The 12,026-nt window shown below is 36.4% G+C and overlaps 1 protein-coding gene across 4 annotated transcripts in view; it reads left to right on the forward strand.

Annotated features, from left to right (window-relative positions):
- Positions 1–6,372, forward strand: part of COLGALT2 (collagen beta(1-O)galactosyltransferase 2) — a 93,760-nt gene extending 87,388 nt beyond the window's left edge. For all 4 annotated transcript variants that reach the window (XM_081325775.1, XM_081325776.1, XM_081325777.1 and 1 more), the window contains one exon: positions 3,703–6,372. In XM_081325775.1, the coding sequence (XP_081181901.1) occupies positions 3,703–3,979 (277 nt within the window). In that variant the 3' untranslated portion in view covers positions 3,980–6,372. The remainder of the gene's footprint in view (positions 1–3,702) is intronic.
- The last annotated feature ends 5,654 nt before the right edge of the window (positions 6,373–12,026 follow it).

Here is a 12,026-nt window from a genome sequence, read left to right on the forward strand (position 1 = left end):
TGCTTTGTGGGCAGAGCCCATCTATTGGGCACATTGCTTCTGGGATTAGGAAACCCAAGTCACATTTTTTATTGAAAAGTTTTACAGTACATTTTAAACATAAATTGACCCCACCTAAAACCCGCCCTTCCCTCCCCCTCCCTCGACTTCCCCCCACCTCCCCATAAAGCCCACCCTTCCCTCCCCTTCCCCCCCCCCCACTTCCCAGAGCTGAATACAGGGTATTGCCTCTAACAAGCTTGAAGTAAAATATGCTATCTATAAACACACTTTAAATCCTATCGCACTTTAACTCCCATTAGACATAGCTAAATAATAATGCATCTTATTACATTTTAATACTCATTCATATGCTAAATGAAACTTTTTAGTCCCATATTTATTTTATTTTTTTATTTTTATTTTAGTTACATTTATATACCGCCCTATTCCCTGAGGACTCAGGGCGGTTTACAGGAAATTAAAAAATCCACCATACAAAAGTTAAAAAACCAAGTTAAAAAATATTAAATTGACCCTGTATACTTAAAACCCCAATTAAAATTTCTCCTCAGCCTGGGCCCGAGAGCTCAAAGAGCCAGGTCTTCAGGCCCCGGCGGAATGATCGGAGGTCGGGAGCAGTCCTGAGCTCCACCGGCAGCTGGTTCCAGAGGGCAGGCGCTCCCACTGAGAAGGCCCTATCCCTGGGTGTCACCCGCCGGCAATCTCTCACCGGCGGCACCCTGAGCAGACCCTCCCTGTGGGAGCGCACTGGGCGAAGGGCGTTTGATGCCGGCAGCAGGTGTTCCCTCAAATAGCCCGGACCCAGGCCATGTAGGGCTTTATAGGTAATAACCAGCACCTTGAATTTCACCCGGAGGGCAACCGGAAGCCAATGCAGCTCGCGGAGTAGAGGTGTTACATGGGAGTATCGGGAGACCCCCATTACAACTCGCGCGGCTGCATTCTGCACCAGTTGAAGCCTCCGAGTGGTCTTCAAGGGCAGCCCCATGTAGAGAGCGTTACAGTAGTCCAGACGGGAGGTAACAAGCGCATGAGTAACTGTGCGTAGGGCGTCTCGGTCCAGATAGGGACGCAACTGGCGCACCAGGCGAACCTGTGCAAAAGCCCCCCTGGTCATTTATTCTGAATGTAATCAATCCATCTTCTCCATTCCGAAATGTATCTTTGTTGCGAGTGATCTTTCAAATATGCTGAAATTTTTGCCATTTCTGCTAGGTTCGAAACTTTTAGAGTCCACTCTTCTATAGTAGGCAGATCCTCCTTCTTCCAATATTGCGCTAGCAAAAGTCTTGCTGCCATTATTAAATTCAACATCAATTTAGTTTCTATAACAGTACAATCTGTAATAATACCCAACAGAAATAACTGCGGAGAAAACCTTATCTTTTTCTTAAATATCTTCTGCATATTCCACCAAATTTTAATCCAAAAAGCTTTAACTTTTTTGCAAGTCCACCATATATGATAGTACGTTACATCGTCACAACCGCACCTCCAACATTTAGGTTAATAATTTGGATACATACATGCTAATTTTTTGGGATCTAAATGCCATCTATAAAACATTTTATAAAAGTTCTCTCTTAAATTTTGTGCCTGTGTAAATTTTGCATTTCTGACCCAGATTTTTCCCCAAGTATCCATCGTTATTGGCTCCTGAATATTCTGGGCCCATTTTATCATACAGTCCTTAACAAGTTCCATTTCTGAATCTATTTCTATCAATGCATTATATATCCTTCTTATATGCGCTTGACTTTGATCTCTAATTTGTTTTACCAAATTTTCATCAGTTGTTGAAATACCAATTTTCCGATCTTCTTTCCATCTAGCTTGTATCTGCCCATACTGAAACCACGTTTGTACTATCTTTTCTTCTTTTAAAATATTGAATGGCTTTAGTTGCCATACATTCCTTTCCAATCTAAAAATTTCTTTATATGTAGTCACACCATGTTTGCATCCCAAACTTATATTTTCTATCGCATGTTTAGGTATTGCCCAAGTCACATTTTTAAATTTAATAATTGTATATTTAGTTTTTTCATACAGACTCTCATGACAGTTGACAAAATTAAAACTTTTAACAAAAAGTTAGAATGTAATTAAATATCATTTTAATTCTAATATAGTAACTTAAAGTATGACAAAAGTGGTGCATTGTCACAATTTTTGAAAGGCTAAGAAAAGGGTTCCACAACCGGGGAGAATGACAGGTGGCTTGGGCTTCTGACAGCAGAATATTTCCAGAAGGGCTTTTCCCACCAATCTTAGAGGGCTATTTATGGCTTTACAGATTAGTTGTTCCTGTTAAGCAAACAACAAGCATTGTGGATCTTTGATCCCTATTCCTGGCAGTGGTTAACAGCCTTGCTGCTATGTCACTTCCAGGCACTTTTCATGGGCAGCTCTACATGGAATGTTTTATAAAGATTATATTGAGTGTTTATAAAGATTAGACAAAGCCAAGGCATGGCTAACTATTGCTAAATGTAACTGGCTTGGGGAGGTTTGCAGCTGGTACACTAAGTGAAATTGCATAAAAACACTCCTTTACACCTGCTTAGCCAGTGCCAGTTGAGGATCAGTGAGCATTCCCAGACTGCAGAACTGTTTTCTCAGAAGGTGTTTAATCACTTTCAAGGTCCAGATTCCTGTAGAGCAACAGCACATTGTCTTTTCTGGATTTAATTTCCTTCCCATTATTGAATGAAGGGTACCTGCTAAGCTTGTAAGCCGCCCTGAGTCTTCGGAGAAGGGCGGGATATAAATGGAATTAAAATAAATAAATAAATAAAATACTTGAATTCTGGTCAAGATATAATTATCTGAGATACCAGTCTTGAGCTGTTGTTCTCCAAAATCTCTTCCTAGATTTGGCCTGACATAAAAAATGGCAGTTGCTGCAAAACAGTCCTTCATAAGGTCTAGTCCCCCAGAGAGTCTAAAAGAGAACCTTATTTGATAATACTGAAAGCCTCCAAGAAAATTGAGGGCATTTGTTCCCTTGGGTTTCCTATATAAGTCATCCATTAAGATGACCCAAATGGACTTGCCACCATATTCCAGCTGGAAGCTCAAATCATTGCATCTCTATATACATTTAAAGCTTCTAGGGATATTGAAGAGTTTTAATAAGGCCAAGTAACCTTATGAGGAGACCAATGATAGCTTCATATATCTGTTAATTGGTGAATGTATTTCATATTAAAGCTTGATTACATGTCTTTCAATCAAAATTTGAAATAAGGTCAATTATATTTGGAAGAGGTTTTCTTGCTAGTTGTGAGCTAATTTATGTTACACCTTTACTTAATAATTAGCTGTGAACCAAATTCTGCCAATACTTTCTTACAGTTAGTGTTGAACTTGCTTCTTATTCAATTTTTTTTTAAATTATTGACCATGTATGGTATGTTTTTACAGCTGATCTGCAAGGTCTTTATGTTGAAAAGTGACTTATCATTGTAGAAAATATACCAGTCCTCCCAACACTTAAATAAAGTACATCAATATATTATCTCCAGATGTTTAGAATTGAGGGATGTGAATATAGGTTTACAACATTGATAAGAGAATGTTTAATGAACCACTCATTTTATAACCATTATAAGTTCATCCTGCTGTGAGATACAAAAGATATCAAAACCATATAAATTGGCAATCTTCTTAGTGTCTTCTTTTCTTTTCCTTTTTAAGTGCCAAATACATGGAACATTATGAACCTAGAGATTTGAAAGCTTTCTCTGCAGAGCCTTTGCTGATCTATCCAACACACTACACTGGACAACCAGGTTACCTCAGTGACACAGAGACATCTACAATCTGGGACAATGAGACTGTGGCCACTGATTGGGACAGGACACTTTCCCGGAAGTCGTGGCAACAGGGCCAGATCCATAAAGATGCCCAGAACAAGAATGCCTTGCCACCTGGACCTTCCATTGATGCATCATCCACCAGAGACGAACTATGATTGTTAACTGGATCAGCTACAAGTTACTGGAAACATCAGTAGGACTTCTGGAACTTCCAGAGATACTGATATGCTATCTTCCTTGGCAAAATAGTTTGATGTGACTTGCTTGAACCGAGAAGGTGCTTGTCTCATTTTTGCAGGGTGAGTGGATGAACCTGACTGAATCAAGGGTAGTATATTTTAAAACAAATTATTGAAAGGAGCCCTGGTTATGGCTGATTGGCTTGTACTAAAGGAAATTCTATAGAGCTGCTGGAGGACTCTAAAAGGAAATGAGGTTATATTCAGGACAAAGATTCCTTAACCAATGTTTTTCTACAATACTTGGTGTAGAATTGTTGTATATATAAAAAAGTAATATATACAAGAGTTAGGAAGGGCCTACCAAATTTTTCCGTGTTAATTATCAGTCTATTGTCTGCTGCATTGCCTTTATTCTTGTCGGTTTTGATTTTGTGAACCATAGTCTGAAGCAGAAATGTTAGAATGTTCCAGTTCCTAAGGCTAAATGCTAAATAGTATTGTGTGTATTGAAATTATCAGATGATGGACAAGATTTCCCTTATGTTCATCACATGATTTCCCAATGATATTATTTGGTTTCATTTTTAATCATAAGCTATGAACAACAACTCATTTGTCACAAGAATTTCTGGCGTTCACAATGTTTAATATTTATCAACACTTTCCCATCTTTATCCTTCATACCTCATGAAATTTAGTGAAGATATCTACTAGATGGAGAACTGAGAATTGACAATTAGGCCATACATCTTCCTCAGCCAACAGCTGGGAGTGACATGCATCCTGATAGAAAATAATATAGGTAGCTGAGGGCTGAACAGTGGAGTCCTTAGTGCCATAATCAGAGATGTTACCTAGTCAGGTAATGAAACATCTGCAAACAAACAACCAAGCATCAAGGACTCCATAGCACATGTGTAGGTTCCATTAGAAACTGGATTTGAATATCTTTTCAAATATCCTTTTAAACACAGTGCTCATTGATAGACACACTTTCAGTCACAAATGGTACTGTTGCATGCAGTAAAACTCTTGGTAATTTATCTTTCATGCTTTTATGACAAGAGGAAGAATTTCAGCTCACATCTGTAAATTCAGGCTGAGTGTATGGAGGAATAGATAAACAATGAATAATGGATTTGGAAATAATAGTTACCTTTTCCAACCCTTTAAAAATCTGATGGTGTTAAGTATTTTGATGTAAGCATTGTGTCACTTTGATCTCATTTGCATGTGAACTATACTGAAGGACATGTGGCAGCTCTTTTCTTTTTATGATGGTCAAACTTCATCATTTGAAATGAGCTGTAATGTTCACTCCACTGAAGAACATCTCTGTATGCAAAGTTTACATTTTTAGAACCCACCATAAGTTGTCTGTGTTCATTTACCTCAAGGGTTTTTTGATAATGCAGATTTCTGTCTGGATAGGAAAAAAACATTCAGAACTAAAATGTTTAAAAAGACAATCAAAATAATCTGTATGTGTTGAACTTGCTATAGATGTTTTACTCAAGAATTACTATTCTTAGAAGAAATAACAGTGCAACTTTATTTTTTTCTAAAAGGTATGTGTGCAGCTTATCAGCTGGTCTGATAATATATATAGCAATGAGTGCAATGATTTGGTGTCTTGGTAATTTATTTATGACTTTAACATAGCATCATAGTCAATAACAATAACAACCTGATCCTAGTTCTTTCCGATGTTCCCTTACCATGCCCAAAATTAAGGAAAGCCCTCATAGTCATTTTTTGTTATACTTTAAATAATTTTTAAAACCAAATAGCAATGATCACAGAAATAATGGGGCATATGTTTTAGGACCAGGTAGGCAGAACTGCAACAGGAAAAGTAAATGAGAGGCAGAGTAATTTTTAAAAATCTAAATTTCCAGGTCTGTATCTAGTGATTTATATATTTATTTCTTGGCAAAATATGCTTTGAGTATATTTCATGTATTCATTTTTCCCCTTCTATTACAATTCACTAAAACAACCAGTGAGAAAATCTGGTGGGTCAAAATACATTTTCTGAAACAGTTTATCATTATGGAAAATCAGCACAGGCCTATAGAAATCAAATGGCAAAAGAAAAAACATAAAATCTGCCATCAGTAATAATTAGAGGAGGTATCATTAAAGAGGGTGTTACATCCTACTTCTTCAATCCTTTTTTTTAAAAAAAGAAACAGCTCTCTTTTTTATGCAACTTGAATAGTAAGTTTCTTAAAAGAAAGCATAATGGACAGGTACAGAAGATTGCTATGCTAGCAAAAATCATTGAAATAACAGAGGGCATCTTTTAAAACTACCTGTGTGATACAATGAAAATGGGTAATTTGTCTGGGGGGATTTGAACAAACTCAAAATCCTCTCATCAGTCAGAAGTAAACTTTATATATGTTCATTATTTAGATATATGGCAAACACTTATAAATCTGCTTCAGATTTCCAGATGTATTGCAACTTCAGTTTCTAGCCAGCTTATCCAGAAACTGGATAAAAATTCCCTGAGTTAGTTTCAGCATATATGGGAGACCCCAACATGTGGATAATCATGTGGGCAGAAATCTATGCCAGCAGTAGATTAATCCTCTAAACTGGACTGGGACTTATGCATCTAACTTTCCTCTCATATTAATTGGAATTGGAAAGGAGAGGATTAACTGGGGAGAGAAAAAGAGTTTACCAAATGTTCTTCCTATCCTAGCAACCAGGAGCTAAAAAGGCTTTGTAAGCTGTGATGGACCCTATTTTATACTCACCCTGCCACATAGGACTGGGCGCTTATAATTCTGTGGTACAGTGCTATTTAGTATTCACAACCCTGCTGAATTAATTATTCGAAGCACTACCAAATCAAGAGGTAATAATTCTTGAAACACTGGAATTGTGAGATGATTACTGTTCTAATCTGTGTTAGATCTAAAATTCTATATACAAAGTTTAGATAGTGAAAGTGAGTTGAACATTTTATTTTTCTAATGACAGTTTTTTAAATAAATCTTTTAACAGATCCAATGAATAGGTTAAATCAGAGGGATAAATAAAAGACTATTTTATACAACAATTGTTAATCAGTCTTGTCTTTGTTTAGAAAAAGATGGCCAGCACAAGCATAACTATAAAAATATAAAATATAAAAATCTAGCTAATTCTACAATCCTAGCTAATACAAAGTGTGAATATGTGCACATACTTACCCACTTAATGCTTTTGTGTATTGCTTATTTTTCAACAGAAAATCTAGAGAACGAATCTTGGTTTTCTGAATATTCATCCAGGTTCTGGATACTTTTAAAGCTTACTGTTAAATAAATATTTGTATATACATACACACACACATACATACAGTACATACATACACATCAAGCTATTCTACCCCAGAGTAAGCAACCTTATGCCAAACACAAAATGACTAAGAAATATTAAGACAAATATGTTAAATGAATGGAGTGAGAAAAAGAAATAGATAAAACTAGATTACATTACCACTATATCTCACAGTAGCCTTCTGTCTTCAGAAACCATTCTTGCTTCCCCCATATACAAGTGCCTTGTTTTGTACATTGCCCTTTGTTGTTAAAACTTTTGTTCCCAACAGTGAAAAACATATATGTAGCTCAGGGTTGAAATGTTGGTTCCTATGGCTTCTCTGATCTTGTTATCTCTTAGCCCATTAATAAAATGGAACCCAAAGAACCCAGTGGTCTTTAAACTTCTAGCTTCTCTCAGCTTAATCCAAACACAACATTTTTGATCATCCCCTTCACTTGAGTCATTCATCCTTCACATACTTGTGTTGCAATTTGTTCTTCATTCACGTTCCTACATGACAAAGCCTCAAAACATTTGTTTCATACGGGTCATTCAATTTTATACATTCATTTTATATCTCATTAACATTCATTCTTAACCCTATCTGTTTTGGTATTGCTAAGTAAAGCTTCCCATTGCATTCAACTTAATTTTTCTCTTGACCTCTCCAATTCCCATAAAAATAAATAAATCTTACAGGTATTTTTTTCTTTCATTCCTCACAAAGATCACCTACCATGTATTACCTTACTACCAATGTTTGTACTTCCTAATGTTTTCCCATCCATTTCCCTCTCCGTAGTAAACTTTCTACCAAGGTAGATAAACCTGTCCACTCAATGTAGTTTTTTCACCCTTTATACAAAACTTGCAGTTATTAACTTCATTTTCCCTGTGAGCACATTTACCTTGTTTGTTGTCACATTAGTGTTTAGCTTTATACTCCTTATGGCTTCATATAATTTAAGTTTTCATCCAATAACATGACAGTATCTGCATATGAAAGTGGATGTATATTTAGGTCTCAAATCAACACACCTTTTCCATCACCACAAGCATCTCTTATAAATATAACAAACCACTAAGGTGATATCGCTTATTCTGGTTGTACTCCCTGCTCATGATGAAACACTGGCTAGAATTACATCTGTCACATTTCGCATATTGTTACATCTGTCACATATCGCTCTTACACATTTCTCCATAACATGCTGAAGAACTTGAATCAAACTTGGGGAGCACTAAAAATTGGGGAGCCCTGTGTGGCTCTAGGTTGGGCAGTGAATATGCAGATACATTATTATGGATAAAAATCTGATTGCGCTCCCCAGTTTTTCCTCACTGTCACCTATGCAGCTCTTCAGTCAGATTGCTGCCATTCAACTTCCTAACAACACTTAACATATTAATCCTGCGGTATGTTTTGTATTCTTTCTTGCTAGTTTTATTTCTGTAGAGGAAAACAATCCCATTCTTCCAATCACCAGCCACAAATGCAGGCTTTGCAAATATGCCACCAAAGTTACACAATCACTACTAAAATGTTCACATGCTTATTTTAATATTGCACCCAATTATATGAATTCAGGTCTTATTATTCAACATCCTCACAACATTTACAATTTAACTTTTCATCCTTTTTCCTGCATGCTAATAATTTTCACAATCATTTAAATTTCACTCTTTGATATACATTAATTCCCATACAAATCTCTAAAGTACTATTTTCACCGTTCCCTCCATTCAGTTCCATACCAATTCATTTCATTACAATTTTAATTCCATTCACTCTCCTTGAGGCTCTTTATTTAGCTTGTTCCAGTCATTTCAGACAATGTTTTTATTTTCATTTGAATTGTGCTACATTTTTAATCTTAGTATTTCTTTATTCTCTATGTAGCTATCTTTCTCTATACAGATAATCCTCAGTTAAGCGCTGAAGTTGCACTGCTCCATGATAATTCTAGCTGTCCTGGTAGCTGTTGTTAAGTGAATCACTGTGAGTCGTTAAGCAAGAACATCATATGGTTGCCATTTGCCACCTCGTTCCAGCTTCCCCATTGACGTTAGTGTTGGAAGTCAGCAAAGAAGCTCACAAATGGGTGACATGACCATCAGACTCTGTGTTGTCATAATTGTGAGCTGAGCACCAAGCGGGGATGCTGTGACAGCTAGGATTCTGAGGAGCAGTTTTAAGTACCACTTCTTCAGTACTATTGCAAGCTTGAGCAACACAAAATGAGTGTTTATCAACTGAGGATCATCCGTAATGTATCTTTTTCTCAACGTTTTGGAACATTTTTTCCTCATTTCCAACCCTTTTCATTTCATTGGCCCACCAAGCATTATTTTTCATTCTTCCCACTAATCTCCACACACACTTGTGTAACCAATACATTTGTTTTCACTCTATTCCAAGCAGGTTCTACATCCACTTTCTTTATGTCTGCTTTCCATTCATTGTGTTACCCACTTTCTTTCTTTCCTTTCAGGCTAGTTCCTTTCACTTTTTTGCTTTTGTTCCTGATCTACTTTCTCCCAAGCTCAGTTTTAATAATCAGTCACAACTTTATATTTTTCATAATTTCTTTGCCATATGCAAATACAGACTTGTGCTTAAATCACGTATTCAAAACGAACAATTTCCTAAGCAGATATCAATTCCTTTTCTCATTCAGTTCTGCATTTCCAAACAATCCAATAACTTTGTTCTGTACCATCTTGTCTTATTCCCATCCATTGTATCATACTACCCACCCCATCCCCTGCCCACGTACTGCAAAACCCATTGCTGGTTGTTATGTTACCATTGTACACTAGAGTATAACATGCAACTCTTCCTAGTATATAGATTCCTATTTTCATCTGTACCCACAATGTAACATGACATCAATTCATACTTTCTGGCATACATTTTAGCTCTGTTCCTTCCCTGCATGGATTCTGCAGTATTACCCAGAAAAATCTGACCATAGTACTCTGTTACAAACTATGACATCTTCCTATTCCTAGTTTCACAAATGCACAACATACTTAGCTTTCTTTCACTTATTAATTCATGTTCTTCCCACCTACACATTTTGATTTCAATCTTCTATTTGCCATAACCAACATCAGAAAAGCCCACATGTATTAAACTTTTTGCTTATCATGGTGTTGGTCAATTAAAGTTTTCACCCAGGGCTTTTTAGTAAGACAGAGAAGGTGTACATTAGACTACTCAGCTTAGCTGGACCATGACACAAGTAACAGTCCCTCCTTTTGCAACAACAGGACCAGTCATTTGTATATTCTTTTACTGGTATACCACAAACTCAGAACTCAGGCAAGCTCATACTTTTACGTGCAAGCTAAGGTCTCTAATCTAGAGACTACCTTACAAAATAACCTATTGTTGCTGCAATTGACTAACAAGAATGAGGCATATGCAGTATAGGGACACACTCACAATCTCTTTTAGACAATAATATAGAAAATTTAGGTTAAGTGGCTCAACATACAAAGCATTTGAAACTGATTTTACATAGTGCAAATATATCACAATCTGATAAGTATTAATTTAAATATATACTTTGTCAGGACTGGGGTTAGGCTCCTGAATAGCAAAATTAGCTTTACAAAGCTGAAATTGGTAAACCATTTTCAGCAAAAAGGCTTGGTATATCTCATTCTGCTATGAAGTAATCTTAATTCTACTCACACCCTTGCCCTCACCCCATGTTCATATATCCACAGATGTGCACCACATACAAACATACCAATGGGAATTGCAAGTAACACTTGTGCCATTCTATTTCAAAGAAAAGCAAATATATTTTGCTGGCTCAATACTGATTCTAGATATCACTGTGCTTCAACCAGCCATTCCCTTTCCTACATGGACAAAGCTTGAAAACATGCTTTGTTGAAGTATTTAGGAGGTGTTACTTTCAGTGTCAATTTTCTATTTTTTCTATGATGGTGCAACTAACTAACCTACAAACTGCCATGGCTGTGATTATGCATTACTTTCTTTGCAGTACTATATTTGAGGATGCAAAGAGCTCTGAATTGGAGTATGATAGACTTTCAGTGAACCCAATTAAACCTGGTAATACGTTTGAGTTGAGGTTGCAAATTAAGTGAGAAAAAAATCTTCCATTTAAATTTACAGTCATAAATATTATTGCAAATGAGTGGATTCTATTGAATTTAGTACAGTCTGCTTTATGGTAATTGGGTAGCTCTGTTTGGTCTTTATAAGAGACCTACAGAAGGGGTGAGGAATGCTACCTGGTCTTCAAAAGGAAAAGGCTGATGCAGCAGCAGACTGCTAGCTGAAGAAAGTGGGGAGAAAATGGAAATCAGATAAAAAGTATCAGGAAGAAGCTTCCTTATCACCCATTTTTTTAATCGGTACCATCATCACTACTTTAATTTCAGCATTTCCCTGATTGTACTACTGTTGTGCACGTCTGACCATACTGAAAACCTGACCCTCCAAAAAGTCAATACCATCAACTCTCATTCCAACAAACCAGGGTCATGAGGCAAAGAGGTGACTAAAGCAGTACCATAAGTCAATAATAATAGTAATAATAATAATAATAATAATAATAATAATAATAATAATAATAATAATAATAATAATAGTAATATTGATGATGATGATGATGATGATGATGATGGCTGAATTGTAAAAAAAGAAAGAGAGGGGGAA

Source organism: Vipera berus, assembly GCF_964194415.1.
Source record: "Vipera berus genome assembly, chromosome: 3".
Classification (NCBI taxonomy): Eukaryota; Metazoa; Chordata; class Lepidosauria; order Squamata; family Viperidae; genus Vipera; species Vipera berus.